The 21,589-nt window shown below is 39.0% G+C and overlaps 1 protein-coding gene across 2 annotated transcripts in view; it reads right to left on the minus strand.

The window, feature by feature from the left end:
* Positions 1–21,589, minus strand: part of OMA1 (OMA1 zinc metallopeptidase) — a 61,553-nt gene that overhangs the window by 29,905 nt on the left and 10,059 nt on the right. For both annotated transcript variants that reach the window (XR_006103554.1, XM_042463772.1), the window contains exons 6-9: positions 20,699–20,827; positions 18,149–18,223; positions 13,771–13,920; positions 2,267–2,481 (exon numbers count right to left, since the gene is read on the minus strand). Coding sequence is in view for 1 of the 2 variants with exons in the window: in XM_042463772.1 (XP_042319706.1) it covers positions 2,267–2,481; positions 13,771–13,920; positions 18,149–18,223; positions 20,699–20,827 (569 nt within the window). In the remaining variant the exon portion in view is untranslated. The remainder of the gene's footprint in view (positions 1–2,266; positions 2,482–13,770; positions 13,921–18,148; positions 18,224–20,698; positions 20,828–21,589) is intronic.

Consider the following 21,589-nt stretch of genomic DNA (forward strand, 5'->3'; position numbering starts at 1 on the left):
CTTCCGGCAGGCCTTTCCAGATTAACCATCCCGGCCCAGGTTCCTGATTCCCTCATTCCTCCGGTGGCCCCATCTTAGTGATGGTCGAGGATCAACAGAGGGATATCAGGGTTTTTAGTTTTTAACTGTTGTTTTTATGCATTGACATTGTGTTTTAATATGTTATACTGTTTAATACTGTCTTAAGGGGGGGAGGGATAAAGTGTTTTTAATTGTCATATTTTATATTTTACTGTTGTTAACCGCCCGGATTGGTTTGCCAGAGGGCGGTATACAAATAAAAAAATATTATTATTTGCATAATTTCATATATATATATATATATATATATATATATATATTAAATTCAAGCTGTGTATTCTTGAATCCATGGATAAAGAATCCGTGGATATAGAGGGTCAACTGTAACTTAAGGAACGTTTTAATATAATATTAATTGCAAATATAACTCACTCTATCCAAGTGGGGGTTAAAAATACTACAGATGCATGTGAGTAGGCCTAGTTATTAACTTCAACATCAGTATTTTAATAAGGATCAAGTGATATATTTATTTAATACATGATTAGATTAGAATAATTTATTATTTTCTTGAATAAATTCATTTAAATTGAATAACTGGCTTATCTATTTTCTTCCTGGTGCTGATGGTGAACCACCTGCTGCGGAACCAGGTATCACCAACTCCAAATGCAATTTAAAAAAAAAGCAAACTGGCACTGGGTGATTTCTGGGTCATATTTTCACCTCATAGAAATTCCAATGTACTGGTATTTATAGGACAAAAATGTCCTCCCACGCCTAAACGCATATGGGGAGGAGTAGAATGAAGAGTAATCCAAAATAGCCAAACACCCAGAGTGGATGACAAATAGGGTTTTCAAACATTCATACAGCTATTTCCTTTTCTTCCATGGTTCAAATACATCCCCCACCCAGGGAGAAATGGGGAAAAATCATGGGTGGATGTTTCATCTTCATTCTGGTAAGGTTTTTACTGTTGTAACGTAATACAAATTGGGATGGAAACTTTAACATAACTTTTATAAACACCACATTTGCAGAATAACTAATCAATGCATTTTAACATTTTTAATGACAAATGAAAAAAATCCTCTTTTTTTGGCTAGCTTTCCTATCTCTTGTTCAGAAAATGTTGTATTGTAACTAAATATTTTCTCCAAGTGGAATCTTTTTTCCTTAAGATGCTGACAAATAACTTACTGCATTCAGCATTAAATGCCAGATTTTAACTAGCACATTTTCACCTTATGCCATATATCAGTTTATACACTATAAGGTTAACTGCACAGTTCTCTGGAACTAATTTAAAGTGAAATGTTGACTCAATTTCCCTTTTTAAAGTACTAAAAAAAGCATCTCGGTATCAAGTCAAGCAATTAGGCAGTATTCTGACCAGCCCACTGGTCAATTTATTGCTTCTTGTAACAAGCAGCAAGTTCCTCTCATTATGTTCCACACAAGATGGACACAGATAACTGAATTTAAGAGCAAACCCAGGTGGGTAACAACAAAAAGGAAGACTATTTCATTCTGTACAGAAAATGAAAAGATCTGTGTCCAACAAGAGCCAGTGGATTAAACCTTTTTGAAATCTTCAGGAACAGTGTTACTAGCTTGCTAGTACCCCTCTACCACCTGAAAAATAGAGGTAGCTTAGAAATGTCAATTTGAGAAAACATAATCTGGAAAGGATTTATTTGTTGCTGGATCAATTTGGAGTCAGATTATAATTTAACTGGACAGGATACCACACCAGTTGGTGGAATAGCAGAATCCAGGAGAATCAGGAAGATTTCACTTTCCCACCACAGCCTCCTATGCATGCCAAGAACCTGTTTCAGAGGGTTGGGAAACTCCTCTAGAGCTTCAGGCAGCTTCAAAGGCTGCAGAAGAAAGAGCTAGGAAAGTAAGTACTGTAAAGGCAGCACTGTCCTGTTAGATTGTGGGTTTAGGGGGTCTCTGTGTGAGGATCTGTTATGCTTACACTGGGTGCTGACCAACATACCACAAAAGCAAGGGTTTCCAATTTTCTCCTCTAAAGGTAACTGATCAAAACAAGAATTCTTCTGCAATTCCATGCTATGGTTAAATTCCAAACTTATACTGCAGTCCCAAAGCTACCATCATAATTCATTACCATCTGTCCATTTTGCTATTTCCAAATTCCTTAAAATTATGGGAAGAAAAATCACTGTGCAATAAAGGTCTGCATAAGACCAATGTACAGAGGATATGCCTTCACCTTGAAAGTTCTCCAGCTACAACGTCTACAGGCATCTTTTCTTTTTTCATGTAAGGAAGATTCACTTTTGTTTTGTCAAGACCATGATGAGTGGCATTTGAGGCTTTCTTGTCTTCAGATGCTTGCAAGAGGTGCTGCATGCTCAGTTTGAAAATAAGGCGTGGATCCTGACCAGACAACTTAGGGCAGTTGCAGAGTTCCCTTATTTTAAGTGCCTGGGAGGAAAAAAGAATTTTTAAAAATTCAGTTAACTGCCAAAGAAACTCATTATTAATTTTTAAAACTGAACCCATCAACCTGTACATAACACTGTTGCCAGGAAAACAGGCAAAAACAAAGTGCATTGGAAGATTATGAAAACAAACAATGATGAATGTAATGAAACCACTTTCAAATAAATAGGTAGGGTTTATATATTTACTGCTCACTAATTAATTTAACTATATGTAAAGATACTGTGACTTTAAACATACTGAGAATTTGTTACACAAGTAAAGGTTTCTTCAGGATGCAATAAGTCTTTAGTGTATTATAGTATTCAGGACAGAACAACTCATTAGTATATTATAGCATCATTGACTTTTGGTACTTATCAGATGCAGAACAATAATCTCCTTTGGATAAGATCCATTGCCAGTATTGGAAATTTTATTTCAGTAACTCTGGGCCTGATCAGAAGGGCAAGGATAGCATGAGCTTTCCTCATCCCAGTGCTCACCCAGGTTAGTCCATGGATCAGCATGGGGACAGGTGAGTGTTCACATACCCATCCCCGCACCGATCCAGGACTAGTGTGCCGCTCCTTAACTTTCCGGTGGGTGATCCATTTGAGAAGCTCCCACAGTTGCGCCATATGACATGGAAACAGGGCATTGGCTTGTCATTATATATAGACCTTATAGTAAGTTTTTACAGGTGCAGAAAGAAAAACAAGAGGAGGAGTCAGGCACAATTGTTATCTGCCTGCTCAGTTGTTCTCATTCTGCAGAAAGAGTAAGGGTGGGAATCAAGGTCACCTTCAGTATCTGTATTAAACTGACTCTGTAACCAGTATGCTGTGTGCCACCAGTAAAGCCTTGCTGACTGAAAGTGTTGTCTGTGTCTTTCTTTAAGCCTGATAAACAGATTAACAGCCTAAGTGCTTTGGTGCTGGTATGTTGTGCTTCCATACTATGCACATGACCTAGGTGGGCATGAACGTCTTACAGTGACATGGCTGCACCCACGTGTCCAGGCACTCCATTTGTGCATCAGATGCAGCGACTGGGAGGCTTCTCAGATGAATAACCCATCTTTACTCTGGGGTTAAACCAGATCCTCTGGATCCACGTCTGCACAAAAAAGATCAAGCCTGATCCTGCCACGGATCAGCAGGGTTGGCCTGCATCAACCAAACTAGATGACTTGAGGCTGGGTTTCAAACCCCATTCACATCAATGCAACATTACTCAGTGTGGATCTAATGATGGTGTTGCAAAAGTGGTATTAGCCCATTCTGTACAATCATAGTGTGAAGAACACAGGCAGTTTAGATGAATGTTGAGAACAGCTAATGGGAGTGAAGCTAGAAAGGGTGGGTGCTGCTCCCAAGAGCAGGTATAAATATAAAGGTGGAGCCATATATTAGGGGAGCGTGTCATTGTACCCTGAGGGGATACCAGTGGAGGAGGTTGAGGGAGACTGCTGTAAGGTGCAGTTAGAAGGGGTTTAGTTACCCAAGTTAAGGACTAGGGGAGTCTGGAGTTAAAGTGTACTGTGGGATATATATATATCACTAGCAGGTGGTGGAGATTAGTAAAGCCATCTAGAGAACAGAGGAAATAAAATTTTAGGAAACCAAGGAAGTTCAGTTAGAGTGGCTGTTGGTGTAACAGATAACCAGAAGAGTTAAGAGTTACAGGGGCTAAATAAAGGTTCTGAGAGGACTAAGGGGCTGTACAGACTGGCTTGAAGCACAGCGTGGGGGTGGCATGGTGGAGTGGAGTTTGGACAATGCATGCCCCAATGCTGCCCCCATGCTGGCATGATGCTACCCACACACTGAAAGGAGTGCCTTTTTGCCGGCTCTGAAAGGAGCACCATTTTGCAATATCTTTTAGAGCTGGCAAAGTGCTGGAATGGGGCCACAGCATGCAGTTGCTGCAGCCCCGATCCAGCACTGAAAGGGGTGGTAGGATACCGCTTATTTGGGGCTGTATGTACAACCTCTTCATCTATAAGGGATGAAGCATACATGCCTTTTGCCTTACGTGGGGGGTCCGGAATGGATCCCCCACATAAGGCAAGGGTGGACTGTACTGAAACAAGTTATACACCGTATCAAGTTTGAACATCCTACAAGAAAGATACTGTATTCAACCTTGCTTGTAAATAAAATTCATTCCTTTGTTTCAACAAGCCGTTGCCTGAAGTGTGCTTTCAGATAACATCATCCACACTACCAAACGTAAGTAAAATGCTACCAAAGGGAAAAGACTTTTTATTAATTAGGACACTTCAGATAGTGAGTATGTAGTTAAAAAGTGACAATTGGTGCCAAGTGGTTGGGATTTTAAAAACCCAGAGTGTTGGCAACTGAAGAGAATTCTAGTGTGCGAGTCCTTTGTGAGAGATCTGAGTTCAAGGGTCTCCACACATAATTGGTGTCACAGTGGCACACAATGTAAAGGGGTTTCAAAGATTTGGCAGTGACATGTTGTCACCTCAACACATAGTTGATGGCAGCTAATGAAATACTAATAGTATTTTCTACGTAATTGGTGGCAGGTGGTGAGGTAGCTGCCAAGCCGATACACATAGTATTTCAAGCACATACCATAAAGTTCCATCCATTCACTCCCTTTAATTCCTGCTTTTGGGACAGTTTATGGCTAGTAGTTTTGTTGTTATTGTTGGTAGCTTCCTTCAAGTCAACCTCAATTTATGGCAACTCTATGAATGAGATACCTCCAAGCCAGATCCATGTCCTCCTTGATCAAGTGTATCCAGTGGTCTGCCTCCTAACTTTTCTAATCAGTCGTGCCTTCTCATGATGTGCCCAAACTACAAAAGCCTTAATGTAGTCATCTTGGCTTTTAGGGAGTGTTCAGGGTTGATTTGTTTTAGGACCCATTTGTTTGTCTTTTTAGTCATCCAGAGAGTTAGCTTTTTAACTGTCCATCATCACATCTCAAATCAGTTTATTTTTTCCCTATAAGCTTTCTTCCCTGTCCAGCTCTCACATCCATATATAATGATGGGAAATATGATGGTATGGAGAATCCTAACTTTAGCATTCAGTTGTCTATCTCTGAACTACAGTCTTTTCTAGTTCTTTCATAGCTGTCCTTCCTAGTTCTAGTCTTATGATTTCTTGACTACAGTCTCTTTTCTGTTCAATGACTTATCCAAGGTATGCAAAATCTTGAACTATTTCAATTTCTTCATTGCCTCCACTGATTTTATGTAACAACTCTGTGATCATTATTTTGGTTTTCTTAATATTCAACAGTAAGTTCGCCTTAACACTTTCTTCTTTGACTTTCTTTAGTAATTGTTCCAAGTCTTTATTATGTTCTGCTAGTAGTATGGTGTCATATGCATATCTTAGATTGTTGATATTCCTTCCTCTGACCTTTGCTCTACCTCTGAGTCTAAACCTGCTCTGCATATATTTTCAGAATACAAGTTGAACAAATAAGGTGTTAGAATGCAGCCTAGAGTAAGCAGATGTGCTCTCCCTTTGCCATCTATGTCATCAGAGGGAGAGTGAGGCCTGCCAGCTCCATCAGACCTTGCCTAAACTAAGAAGAAGAGCCCTCCCTCCAGTCCATCTGCCTTGGTCCAGGCCTCAGAGAAGAGAGAAGAACTGCTGGACCTGATCCTCTTCCCCACAACCATTCCCTTCTCCTTTTGTGTTGTGTCTTTTTAGATTGTAAGCTTGAGGGCAGGGAACCGTCTAATTAAAAATAATAATTGCAAGCCGCTCTGATAGCCTTTAGGGCTGAAGGGCAGGATATAAGTACTCTAATAAAATAAATAAAAGCCTTGCCTGACCACCTTTCCGATTGTGGACAATTCTGTTTCTCTGTACAGTGCGCCCTTGCTTTATGCAGAGGATCTATTCCAGACTCCCCGGCATAAAGCAAATTCCATGCATGCTCGAGCCCCTTTTAAATGAATGAGGCCCAAGCACATGACAGCATGGTGGGGCATTACTCCATTACTCCCAATGGGACGTGCCACCCCTTTCTCCACACACGGCTTTCAACATATGCTGAAAGCCGCGTAAAGCATGCCTGTGTATGACATGGGCGCACTGTATTCTGTTCTAATGACAGCCTCTTGTCCTGAGTATAGGTTACATGCATCAGGGCAATCAAATGTTGTGGCAAAGAACTTTGAGTTAAAAATTCTACATGCTTCCCCTAGTATGATTATTTTATATCATACTTCTATCTATTTTCCATACTTTTCAAAAACTATTTTGTTATAGTTATTTCAATATTGCTCATAAAAAAGTCAATAGAGGTATTTCAAGCCATTTTCAATTCAGCAATTAATCAATAACTAAACAGGTATTTACATTGACACGAGTTTGCTCTTCTTCACTCCCTGAACATAAGCCACGAAAAGAGTTGACACTGCATTAATGTCAAACAGCATTATTCACGCCAAGTAGAAATATAAAGATTTTATTTGTATCTTGGAAAGAGAACATGTAATCCTCTTTTAAACTAATTTAGCATTTTTAAATCTCTGGGCTTTTTTACTATATAGTGCCTATCTTCCTTTCTTCTGGTTTCATTTATCTAAAATAGTGGTACCACCTCCACCACCAACAAAAAATAATCCATCAAGATAGCTCAGGGGGACATTTCTACCCTGTGGAGGTTTCTGCTTTTATTCCACATCAAGCAGCTTGAGGGATCAAGAAGTGCCTGATTAAATACATAACACATTGATTTTTACACCATTAAATATAAAACGAAGACCACAGGCATGATCAAGGTAGGGTCATGCTCAGCATGGCTATAGCCACATGCCAGTCAAAATGATACTTACAGCAATTTTCACTATGGACAGGTGAGCCCCTTAACAGAAAATTTAATCTCAATGAAGAGATGCCATGCCCCAGTTAAAGGTATTGTTTAATGGCAATAGTATCTAGACTACTTGTATTCAACTAGTTTTGCTTTCTGTCATTTCAGTTACCCATGGTCAATCATGGTTTGAAAACATTACTGGTATAAGGTTCAGTACTATCCACAGTCTTAGGCATCCACTGGGGGGTCTTGGATCATATCCCCCATGGGTAACTGGGGCACAACTGTATTTATGCATATTTAAACTTAGGGGCAAAACACATCAACATAAATAACTGGCTTCCAGCTGGCTTGGGATCATGGCGTACAAACAACGCATGCCCCCAAGACTCCCGGACATAGGCCAGCTTCCAGGTGCTCTGGCAGCATGGCATTTACACACAGCACACCACTGGAGCAGACTGAAGTCGCCCATGGACCACAGTGGCCAGAAAAAGCCACCTTTTGCCAACCCAAAATGGAACAGCTTTTTGTTTTTGGCCAGCTTCAAGGCCGATTTGGGCCGTGTGCAGCTGCCGTGGCCCCAATACACCTTCGGAAGGGGCAGCGTCTGCTTCGCCCCTTAGCTCAATGGTGTTTAGGACTGCAACCTATGAAGTGGGTTCCCAAGTGTATGTTTGGGGTCCCAGATCTGAAAAGACCGACCATTCATAAATTCAGGCCAAACCCTGCCATGCAAGAATACACAACTAAAACACTCCTGAAGGCCGTGATCCAACCACTGTTTAAAGACCTCCAAAGACAGAGTGTTCACCATCATCCAAGACAGTCCATTCCACTTTTAAATTGCTGTTATTGGCGTAGACCTTCCATATTACAAAGACATGGAGATTTCTACAATCCTATGCCATAGTGGTGTCGCAACAAAATATACTTTCAATGCTGCTTTTCCTGGAATCAGGAACAGTTTGAACTGATAAAGTGCACTATGCAGAATAATAGCATGATACTAGTTCAGCTGTTTTTTTAAGTGCCTTCTTCTCATCTAAACAATTGCTGAACTGTATGTAATACACCTAAGGTTTGAAAATATATTATCTTCTTTCTCATCTCCTTGCCAGTAATCATCAGTATTCTGGATTATCATCTCATTAGTGAGTAACTTCTCATGGATTATTATCATGAGGTTTTAGTTACTAAAATCATCCTGTTTTACATATAATCTTAGCCTGCCTGATTTAACATTAGATTTAGATAGGGGAAATCCAGGATGAATTCTCTAAATCATTAGGAAATATCTAATTCCTTTTAATGAATTATATTTGTTTAAAAAAAAAGTTTTCATTTGGTTTTCAGACTCATTTTCCCCTTGTATACACACTTCCACTCACAGGAGTCCTCATTATGAGAAGTTGTTGAGTAAGATTTTTGTCCCACTTAGGGCCTTTAATGTAGTATCCCTACGAAGGAGGTCTGGATTGCAAGAACTGGCCATTGGGAAATTCTTATGGCCTGCAAGGCTGCATTAATGGCCTGGCATTCAAAAAGGGAAAGTGCTATAAGGGCAATAATGAATTTATATCCAAAATTTCATAGTTCCAGGCTAAAGGTAGCAAATAGCAGCACATCCAAGGGCCAGTTTTCTTCGCCAGTAGATGCGGGAGGTGGCACAGAATTGTGCAACATATCAAAAATAAAGAAATTAATAATAAACAGAAAATAACAAATCATGAATAGCCAGAACTTTGGTTCTGAAACAACTCCAAAGTAAAGGGTGTGGAACTTATTTAAAAGATGAACTGATGCTCCTGGCGGTTTCCAGGAGATGCAATTCACTGGGTGATGCGGTAGAAAAGGACAGTCTGGAAGAATTAAAAGGTTTTAAAAACAGCTGTGGAGGGCACATGTGACCCCACAGCCACACACTGCCCACCCCTGTTCTATGCAAAAGAGAGTGTGGGGTCTACCCTAGAAGAGTACAGTTCACAACACTGGCAGCCGCTTCTTGGTCTGAAGAAAGAGAAGCCACACTCATGTTTTCAGTGATGTAAAACCTTTAGCAACAGGAATCATAGCAGCCTGATCAGGCTGTAATGTTTGTCAGGCCAGTGTTTATCATACTAAAGAAGATGTAAGGGAAAGGACACAAAGAGACTGAGACAGGCTTTGTTTCTTTTTAATTCCAATCTCTGTGACAATACCACAGTATGGTTCAACATAAAGTCTTTATGATCTGTGATCTGGTCAGGCATGTAAAGAGACACAGCAATGCAATTTACTTGAAGTGCCTACCATTACCCTGAGACTAAGTTTAGCAATTGCTGGACAGATGAGAAGCTGGCAGTTGGCAATGTACATGGAAATTTTCTCTCCCATTGGTATGGTATCACGAAGGTACACAATTCTGAGCTCTTTCAGCAGTGAGAGCTCTGGCATTTGAGACAAGTTCTTAAAGTCAGAATCAAAATGCACCATGTAAATTATGCCTACAGAAAGTTCAACTGTCTACTATCAAATAGCACTGCACAGAATCAAGACATCATATTAAGATCCCTCAAAGCAAATGACACAATCACATCCAACTTTGGGATTTGGTAACTGGTAAATAAATTTACCCACCTGAAAGGCCAGCTAACAAACAAACCCCAAGGGACAAATTTCCCTAGGCAATGACAGGCATAGTGTTCAATAACACGTAAAGTGCCATTTTCACTTTTTGCAAATCTCTCTCTAAACATTGAAAACATAATTTGAAATGGAATGAACTAAGTGAAATAACGGAAGGCCTCAACAGACAGGCCAAAATAAAGCTGCTTCAGGTCACTTTAGAGGTATGTTGTTTAAATGATGCATGCGTCCTAAGAAACCAGAAGCCGCACCAAAGCCATGTTCCAGTCCTAAAGACTGGAGCACAGCTTTGGCGCAGCTTCTGGCCTCTTAAGATTCGTGTGTCATTTAAACAGGATACCTCCAAAGTGACCCAATGCCGCTTTATTTTGGTCTGTCTGTTCGGGCCCTGAGTTTTAAAGAAAACCTATAAACAAAAATATGGTGGTTTTAGGGTATTTGTATCTAGGATTTCAATTGCATCTCATAATATTCTCATTGTGGTTACTTCAAGTTCTTTCAACATTCCCCAAACCCTTATTATGATAGCCCATAATAACTCACACTTGGAAAAATCTGTCTATGATCCAAAAAGATCTGTCTCTGGCCCTACCTGCTTGGGCCAAATAAAATGGCCCCCCTCTGTTCCCACAGCGAGGAGTCCTGATGATGCAGGACCTAATCTTCAGTTCTGGTGCCAACTGTTGGGACAATGTCTGCCCAGTTTTGCACTAAACCTGCTGTATAACCTCCTTAATTTTTTTTCTTAAAAACTCACGTTTTGCTCCAGATCCTTCCATAAGATCAAGAACCTTTCATTGCAACTATGGGCACCTGTTAGAACACATGTCACACTGTGCCACTCAGCACCACCACCATACATTGCTCGCTCTGAAGTTGTAACAAGGTACCCAGCCATGTGATTGGCACTGGACGCCTCATTCTGGCCTCAGACTGAGCAACATGGAGCAGCAACACCAGGCAGCACAGCAGGACACATGTACAAACAGCCGCCTGGCATCACAATGGAGGGCCCAGGTAACAGGAAGGCATAGTGTCAGCTTTGGAGCCAAAATAATCTGTGTTGTTCCTGGAGAATTCTGGCCCATGCAGACACCACCTCTGTCTTTCACTCTATGTCTCATCCCCAAACCCCAGAGGTAGCAAACAAGACTTTTAAACCTGCTGACATACAATCATAGAGTCTTAAAGGACCATAAGAGCCATTTAAATAATAATAATAAATAAAAGTTTTATTTTTATACCGCCCTTCTTCAAATCAGGGCGGTGCACAACAGAGTAATATAATACAATAGACATCAAGCAAGTACAAAATACAAAATCCTTATACAATAAAGAGCTAGACATTTTAAAAACATTGCAACCTCATGCCAGTCTACAGTGCTGGCAGAGGGAGGGGGGGAGAATAATAATCTAGGGGGAAATATTCAGGGGTAAGCCTGACCGAATAAATAGGTTTTTAACCCCTTCTTAAATTGGGGTAGGGAGGTGGCTGCGTGAAGCTCTGTGGGCAGCGAGTTCCAGAGGCTGGGGGGAGAGATCGTGAAGGCCCTCTTGGAGGTAGAAACTAATCTAGCCTCCAGAACTCTTAAAAGTTGCTGCCCAGATGATCTGAGGGTGCGGGGCGGATTGTATGGGGAGAGGCGGTCCATCTGGTACCCTGGACCCAAGCCATTTAGGGCTTTATAGGTAATGACCAACACCTTGTATTGCGCCCAGAAACGAATAGGAAACAAATTTAGATTCACATCAATCCTCTGCTATGCAGCAAAAAAACAACTAAAACTAATATATATGTCCATAATATTGCTCCTGGATTTGCAGCAAATTTTAAAATGAAACAATGTTACATTTGCCATCCCTGTAGAGGTAATGCAAACACACATACAAAACAAACACCCACACAAATTTGCCTCTGAACTGTAGTGATATATATGTTATGTACAACATTTGGACACATTAAAAAAACGAATGTCATGAACATTCAAGTCCACCTTCTCTCCAAAAGCCTTGAAGGGGAAGGCAGAAGCAATGCAGTATTAATTCTTACACCTGAACTCTGACTCATGGGTAAGATGCAAAGTGAAATTCATCCCAAAAAGTACATTTACATTCTTGCTTCTCTGAATTTTGTCTTTGGTTATCCATGTGTTAAATTTCCCATCTGACTTTCTTCCTCTTCTAAACCCCTAAAACCTAATGTTACATTTTAAATCTCTCCTCAACCATCCTAAAAGCAAATGTTCCTTCTTTCCCATGCAAAATTTAAGATCTCTTTCTATTTCTTACTGCAAAACTCAAGGTAGGACAGTAATGGTATTTCTCTGCATAAATGTGTCAGTGCTTTAAAAATTGTTATATGCCAGCCTTGCAAGATTAGAAACACGAAGAATGAATTTTATGGCTTCTCAATGAGAGTCAGCAGTTGCTTTTTTAATCCTGGAAAGATCCCATAACATAAGCCTCAAAACAGTAAGGAGTTTTCTCCCCTTGCATAAGTAATAGGCAAATATAATTTGGGCCAGTTTTAGGGAACTCAGAAAAAATTACTCTCCCCATACTACACACTTAGATCAGTACATGGGTTTAAACAAATAAATAAGGTCAATGTATTTCAATAACAAAGGCCTTTTTTGGACAAGGAGTTTCTCATATGAGTTACAGTTGTAAACCAGGGGAGCCTATAAGTATTCTGAGCACTATTTCTTCCATATATCTGCAGCATGCTTTCCAAACTTTTATTAATTTAAGAAATTTAGCAGTTATACACAAAAACACACCAAGAAAAAAAAAATATTAAGTCCAACCTCCCCTACCATGCACATACATCTTGAACCAGTCCTTCTCAAGCTATCTGATATGGCAGATTGGTAATTTGTCCCCCTAATATGCCATGGACCAGTGCAATACATGTACAACATAACTGGGCACTTTTCAGAGACCAGTACCTGCTGGCTTGCAAGCTAGGCCTGAACCAATGAGCTTCATTTCGAACAGCAGTGGCTTGAACTACCATTATTATTTTAAAGGTTCAGGAAATGCAACAGGTCTACATCTAGTTGCTAAACTTGGATCAGTTTACAACATCACTGGAAAAGAGCTTATTAGAATAAGGTAGGAAGTTTATAGGGCAGAATGATCAGTAAATTCTGTACTTGGGGAGTTATCCTGTGCAAAATTACCATGTGGTGGTTTTTGCACAGAAAGCAGCCATTTTCTCTGGAATGACATTTTCTACACAGAAAATAATATTTTTGCACAGATGCCGGTTTTTGCACGAAAATACTGTGTATAGCATTCGTACACAGTAAGTCCTGAACTGAGATGCACAGTAAGCACTCCATATCCATGATTTCTTTATCCAGAGATTCAACTATCCGCAGCTTGAAAATATTCTAAAAATATATAAATTCCAAAAAGCAAGCCTTGATTTTGCCATTTTAGATAAGGGAACCCATTTTACTCTGCCACTGTATTTGGTGAAACTTAAAATCAATTTTAGGGTTAACTTTAAAGTTCTGTTTTCACCTTTTGTTAAAGAATGTTGGCTTTTTAAAGACTACTTTTTTAAAAAAAGATGTTTTAATCTTTTTTTTTTAATAGAGAAAAAAAATTATCCACTGAGCATTAACTGTGAAGGCCCAGCAGGCTGAGATAACAATAAACAAACACTTTTGATTAATAAATACCAAGTTTATAAAATATCCATCATGACTACAAATCAATGTGGCCCATCATCACTATGATGAATAAAAAAGGTTGCCAGGGTATGATAAAGGGTTATCAGGGTAACTCAGTTTTAAAAGGAAAAATAAAAACAATTCCCAAACCATCTTCAGATTTGTATCTTACCTCTGGTATAAGTCTGTCCAAATGTTCAACTCGATTCTCATGTGAGGGGTGAGTAGAAAGCCATTGTGGCAATTTTGGTTGCCCCTGAACAGTCTCAAGTAGTTCCATTTGCTTCCAGAATACAGAACTTGCCCTTACATCCATACAAGCCTAGAAGCAAAGAGAAGGAGATACAAAGAACACAGCCTCATAAAAATATTTTCAGAAATATACCACATAGCAACAGAAAAATTCATGTTAATAATCACCTACAGCAGAAGAAACATTTATATAGGCTATCTGGAGTTCCACAAACTTTTTGGTAGAGATTCAATCTGATGAAAATCTGAGTAATCACCAAGTGACCTAGTCATCTGATAGACTTGATCAGATTAAATCCAAGGATAAAGATAATATACTCTATACATGTTACAGTATTCAGTCTATGTAGAACCTGTATCATGCCATGAAGCTGGTGCCAGAGTTGTAGTGGTAAATAGAAGGGAAACAGAAAGGAGCACAATTTAGCAATGTTTTTCAGAATAGAAGAACAATGACATTATCTGCCAGAATGCTAGGGCAATTGATTAAATCTTGTTCTGTCTGTGATAAAAGGGCTCTGAAATTACACAGTTATTTGTGACAGAATGAAGGAAGTAATCAAGCAGAGGATAGATACAGTACAGTACTTTGTTTTTGGTTGAGAGGATGCCCAGTCATGCTAGCAGTTTAAACCAACCTTCTACCACCTGATGCTTCTGTATGTCTACCATCTAAGATGGTTGCCAGATGAGTGTCATTTCATGGATCAAAATAGTGAGTCGCAATTCAGACTATAAGCTGCTGTGATCCAAATGAAAATGTTTAGAATTACCGTTTTAAATAAAAATCCCAAGGTAGTTCCAGAATGTGGAATGACCTACAAGTTGAGTGATCAAAGATAACCTACTTTATGCCAATAGTTAAAAATAACTATGGGAATAGGTTTTTGTAAAAGCGATTGCCCACCTCAGGCTGAAATCCAATCCCAACTAGAGTAGACCCATTGAATCACTGGGAATTTATATATTGTATATACTCATGTATAAGTCTAGAAATTTTAGTCAAAAAGTTGACTCCAAAAACCTGGACTTATCCACAGGTCCATGTAAGTCCTGTATATTAACTCTTATAAAAAGGGGAACCGTCCCCTGGTGAAAAGCAAGAGCATAATCTGTCCTGGAAGCACTGACCCCCTTCTATTCCCTCCTCCATCCAAACTTTACTGTGAGCCCAAACAATTAAGTCTGCTGGAATTTTGTAAGTTATTTAGCATTGTTTTCCTTTGCTTCATCCTTTAGATCTTTTGTTACATGACCCTAAGTTTTATCCTCAAATTTATCCATGGGTCATATCAAAATCCTTAATTTTGCCCCCAGACCTGCCCTCAACCTATACATGAGGTCGACATATAGTCGAGTATATGCAGGTACTGTATATGTAAATGCTGATTTACCAAGTCCCCAAAGGATTTACTCCATTTAGAACTAGCAACTGGATTTATACCTATGTATTTATTTAAAATCAAACAGAAAAGCTAGTGTTTGCTGAATTTAATTATTGGGTCAAACTGAAGAGCAACTGCTTGGTCATAATGTGACATATGTTTGAACATAAGAGTCAAGGGAAGAATAACTTATTATTACCAAACTCACATCCTTTTAATTCACATATAAATTTCTGGAGGAGAAAAAACAAGTTGAATGTGAACAGTAACTTCAGTTGTAAGCAAAACACCCAGTGTCTGCAAATGCAAGCAGCTCTCTAAATTGAACAGGTGGCATCTGCGCACATATGTTACCACAAGAGGAGAAGATACCAATTATGCTAATAGAAGCAAAACCATCTGGGTTAAGATCTTGACCTTTACAGGCAAAGGAAGAACTGCTGTAACAATGTGGAAAAAGTGGAAACAGACTTTTAAAATGCTCTAGACAAATAAACAGGACACTGAAGGAAGGAAAGAAGGATCTTTCAGAGGAAAAAAGATATTTGTCTGCATAATAAACACACAGTACTCTGAATAAATGCATATGCTGAATTATCTATTTAATATGATATTAATATTATGCTCTATAAAAATCTTATGTAACAAGCCAAAGTATTTGATATTTATTCATACAGTTATTTATGGACATTCATAAACTGCATCTAAAGATTTTAAGGAGATGCACAACAATTGTAAAAACATGTAACATAAAACAACACATAAAATCAACACAGAGTGTCTATATTATGCATAAACCTAAAAGATGTGGTAGGATGGATTATTCCATGAAGACTGAAAAACATGCATGTCTCCAACACGATCCTAAAAATAAGCATCATTGAAGCATGTCTAGCATCAGTGGGAAGTATTTCTGGCTTCACTGGTTCTCTTTACTGAAATCTGGGTTCCATACATATATGTGGTCAATGGTAGACAGCTGCTTGATGTATTGAAAAAAATACCAGAGGTGCTGCAATTTTAACCATGCCACTGCAAAGCACCAGACTTGAAAGGTTTGAAGTCATGTGGTGAAAGAACTACTGTATTGCAAATACACAAACATCTTGGCATGTGAAGCAGCCTCCAAAACACTTTTTTTCCAATGGCTAACATACTATGTATATAAATTACTATGGATATTCACATAGGCCTGAATACAGTAGGCCCTCCACCTTCACTGGGGTTAGGGACTCAGGACTCCAATGAAAGTGGAGAAAACACAAATAAAAAGCCATTTTTTTTATCTGAGAGAACACCTATCTGGGAATCTTTAGGTCCTCCAGTGCAACTCTGTGGTCAACATCCACCAGAAGCCAACCACAGAATCATGTTGGAGGACCTACAGATGCCTAGAGAAATGTTTTTTTCTAGGAATCTCTTCCATTGCAATTGTATGGTCAATTTCTGGCTGAGTTCCACTGGAGGATCTAGAGATTTCTAGACAGAACATATGACTCAAATCCATGAATAATCCACAAAAGTGAAAGCCACAAATGTGGAGGGCTGACTGCATAACTGTTATTCTCAGCTAAACAGACTTAATGAACTTAGTAAACCAATACTCATGTATATTAATTGATATACAGTGCGTCCACATCATACACGGGTGCCTTATACGCAGCTTTCATCTTACACCAAAAGCCGTGTGACAAGCAGGAAATGGCGCACCAGCGCACCACTGTGCCCATGCCCCATTAGTTTCAATGGGGCTCAAGCATACACAGAATTTGCCTTATGCGGGAGGGGGGGTGGAGTCTAGAATGGATCCCCCACATAAGACAAGGACACACTGTAATGGGTTTATTCTAGCTGAGGCTAGCAACAAGACTCAAGCTGTGGTGTGTTACTTTACACACCCTTTTCATATTACCTGTTTAGCCAAAATTGCTGACAGGTATAAAGTTGATGATTAGTTAATAGGGCTCCACTATTTTCACTTCCCCCTCCTTTTTCAAACAAAAAATGTTTATAACACAACTATGAGGTATCAATGCCTGCTGGTTCAGCTACGGTACACACACTGAATCAACTGAACTCACATGAACTTACCAAGTGTCCACCAATTCAACATATCTACTTTAGTTAGGAATACCAATTGGAAGATGGCCAAAGAATTCATCTGAAATCCCCCCACCCGTATTTTTCTCTATAGGAGCCAGAAGGTGGATCCTATGCTGGATTAGAACTCTAGGAAACTAGGGTTCAAATCCTCACTCAGCTATGAAGGCCCACTGGGTAATCCTGGACAAGTTACAGTTTCTCAGTCTCAGGAGAAGGCAATGACAAACCTCCCCTCAACAAATCTTGCCAATTATTATTATTAACCATTATTTATGAAGCGCTGTAAATTTACACAGCGCTGTACATACAATCTTTTTAGTTAGATGGTTCACTGCCCTCGGGCTTACAATCTAAAAAGAAAACACTACAAAGGGGTCGCTGTAAATCAGAATAAACTTGAAGGCACACAATATCAACATTTTTCTCCACAGGTTTTTCTACCCCTCTACAGCATTACCGCTTACAATAATAATGAAATCCCTGCAATATTTTCAAATTTCTAAATGGTTCATTAAGGTAATCTGTATTTTAGCAGCCAAGGCAGTTAGTGTAATAACACACACTATTTACAGTAGGTGGCAGTAGTGATACAGGTTTTTTTTTTTCTTTTTCTCCTCTCACATATTGATGAGTCCAGTACTGTAATACAATATTCAAAGACATCAATGAAATGTAATGAAAAGTATTTATGAACATCACAGTATTTATTACTATCTCAGTATTTATTACCATCACAATATACCTAAATGCAGCCAAAGTAAACTTGTATTAATTTATTATTATTATTATTATTATTATTATTATTATTACCTTAGCTGCAAACTGAAGTCCAACCTTGTCAGCTTCGGCTTCTAATGTCCTGCTATAGGGCCTATCAAACAGCAACTAAAAGGAAAAGGAAAGAAAAACACAAGAAATTGCTTCCTCCCCATTTGTTATAGTAACATGATGTAAGTTAATGCTGGGATCTTCCAGAATGGTCTAAAACATGTGCATTCGTGCAATATAGCTCCCTGGTATTCCATTTTTGGAGAGCTGGACCGGGTGGCTGTTTGTGGTGATTTTTTTCCATCTGCACTAGGGCTCTTCCAAAAAAAAATTTAACCAGGGCACAATTTGTTGAGGTTGTTTTAAAAAGAATCCTAGAGTTACAGAGCTAACATGAAATATTTGCATTTCAATGATGCACTTAAGTTCTAAGAAAAACCCTTTTCTAAAAAAAGAGAAGAGAAGGAGACTTTTTTTGTTCCAAGAGGTCTCAGAATTAATAAAATAAAATGTTGCAGCTAGTACCAAAAACTGCCAGAAATTAATCTGGAACAAAAGAAACATCAGGAACATTGTTAAAATAATAATTAAAAAAACAAGAAAAAACAAGAATCACAGCAACAAACTCTGGAACCTCCTGACATATTTTCTTTGGAAGAGTCTGCTACGTCATCCAAAATGTACATTTCTGAATGAGATTGTGATGCTAAATATTTTGGAACCACCAAGTCAAAATAAAAGCTTTAAAGCTTTACCGGAAATGTTAGGAGTATTTATTGGTAAATAAGAGATTCTAGAACAGATGTGGGAATTGTGTGGCCCTCCAGATACTGCTGAATTGGAATTTCTACCACTCTTCTACATATATCAGTTAGAGATGCTTGGAGTTGCAAATCAACATACCTGTAGGGCTGCACAATTCCCAACCCATAGCTAGAAGGCGAAGAATCATACCAAAACTCAAACAGCTGTAGAAACAAGGAAACAGCAACAGTAAGATCAATAGGTTTCGTCAACCCCAGAATACCTTTCCTGGCATCTCCCCTTAAAAAAAATTAAATTAAAAAAGGGAACAGTGTTAGCACAGGTATTTTCCATTTCTGGAATGCAAAAGGAAAGAAACTGCCAAATGTCACAAGAAGCAAAGAACTTGGTTTGGCAACTTGTGCACTATAAAGAAAGAATGATGCTGAAGTATCATTGATCATCCTGACAGTTCTCTCAGCCATTTTAGGTTAGGTTACTGAACTGCCTTTTCCTACATCTCTGATTTTATTCCTGACTGGCAGGAAGTTCAACTATAATAAGAAACTTTGCAGGGAGAGCAAGACCATTTATTCCCCTCTCTCTTTCTGGTTAATGAGCCTTGTAACACTGAGCCAAGAGAAGTCAAGTGGAAGGATCTTGAAGCATTCAAGGTTCTGGATTGTTTGGGGAGATCTGTGGGTTTTGGCAATGTTGAAATAGTACAATATTGGTTCAATAATTGTTGGGGAAAAACTTATATTGTATTTTAAATTGTTTTCTGGGTGATCAAGCTAACCTTTAAAAACACAAAGGAATAAAAAAAAAGAAGAAAGTTCAGTCACACAATGCACGCCATCCTTCAGAGAGTAAACACTGCAGGTAATGAATGCTACAGTAGAATCTAAATTATTGATTCTAGGTAAGTATATTCCACTCAGTAGTATGCCTAAGGCCAGTTGAATGAGTTTAAAAGAAAAATGTTACTAACTATAGCAGCAGCCAGGGAAATAAAAGAGTACTCAATTTCCTAACATTTACCCTCAGCTCACAACAGTGTAAAGTTTAGGTGCTAATACACAACATTTGTAACCTCATGAATCAAAATGTACATATAATACACCTATAGCCTATCCTATGTCTCTTTTAACCTATCTGCACTATTCTTTTTAAACAGTGAAATGGAGATCTCAGTAACCTTTCCCAAGAGGAAAAGGCATGGCAAGGCTTGCAATTAACTATTCACTGGGGGTCAACTACAGTTTCTCCAAGTATTGAAGCTGATTTAACAAACATAAGACAGCAGAAGTGGACAAGATATGCAAGGATGTTCTTGCAGCCGTCAATACTTCAAGAATCTGCAAATCAACATTTTTCGGGCCAAAAGAAAGCAAAGGTGAATTGCTGCTCCTGGAAACCTTTTAAATAGGTTACAATGTTTTAAACAATATATTGTTTAACATGAAAAAACACATTTTCTAGAATTGGACTCTGGCCACTTCAGTAGTTTTGTTTGTTTGTTTTGGCAGTAGTCCGTGTGGTGGGGCCTAAATACCTCAAAGAACCAGATCCTGTGTGATCTTGAAAGCTAAGCAGGGTCAGATCTGGTCAGTATTTGGAAGGGAAACCACCAATAATGTCAGGTGTTGTATGCTCCAAGGAAAGAATGACAAAACTACCTCTGAGTATTCCTTGCCTAGGAAAACCCTATGAGGTCACCTTCGGTCAACAGACAACTTTAAGGCATCAGCAATCAGGATGCATCATGAGACAGAATCTATCTGAATGATGCTGGAACTAAAGAAAATCAGCTGGCAAAGGATGAGTGCTAAAACATGATGAGCTTACCTCCTGAAACCTGGCCTGGATCCACTGGCCTATAATTGCCAAACTGTCTCGAGGACAGACAGCCCATATCATTGTGAGAAGGATGAGTGACAGGAAATCCAAGAAATGCTCCAGGCTTGCCTTCTCTGCCTTAAAACAGGGGAAAGTGTTTTTATATATAAGTGTGTGCTTGTGTGTTTAATCTCCTAATCTCAGGCATACTTTCTGTATTTAACAATCTTAAAGAATTTAATAGTAGAGTTAATACATTTTCTACATTTAATAATCAATTACATAAACTTTTAAAAAAAGTTAAAAGAGACCCATGGAGCCACCTTAAAATCAGGCTCATAAATTATTTAGCCTTGCTAAAATGGTGGGGGAAAGCTGTGCTCCTGAAACACTTTATAGCTAGAATAATGAGCACTGCACTTAAGTCAATGTGACTGTTTGAGTCCTAGGGTCAGTGGACTATCCACAGCCCTGTTTGGTCAGGGAAAGCACAGGCAGCTGTTGGCACTGTTGCCATAAATCTGTGATCTTGTAGTGCAGTCATAGCAACAGTAGCAGAGGCCATTGGGTCCTTCTGACAGGCAACCCAAAGAGCCATTTATTTAGCAAAAGAATTGCATGCTATCACTGCCACTACCAGCATACTTCAAGAAACCAACTGGCAGAAAAAACAATTGCCACTGTAAAGTAGTGATTAGCAATATGCAGTCCTCCATGTTGACTAAGGCTGATTGGAGCTGCAGTCCAACACTATCTGAAAAGTGAACAACTGCCCACCCTAAAGGTAAAGTAATTCTGAGATGCCCTACCTCATGGAGAGCAAGGTCTATGAGCAAATGGTAAAGCCAAGTAACAAAACAAAACAAAAATGGTCACTTATGGTTCTTACAGACATTTTAG

This window comes from Sceloporus undulatus, chromosome 4 (genome assembly GCF_019175285.1).
Source record: "Sceloporus undulatus isolate JIND9_A2432 ecotype Alabama chromosome 4, SceUnd_v1.1, whole genome shotgun sequence".
Classification (NCBI taxonomy): domain Eukaryota; kingdom Metazoa; phylum Chordata; class Lepidosauria; order Squamata; family Phrynosomatidae; genus Sceloporus; species Sceloporus undulatus.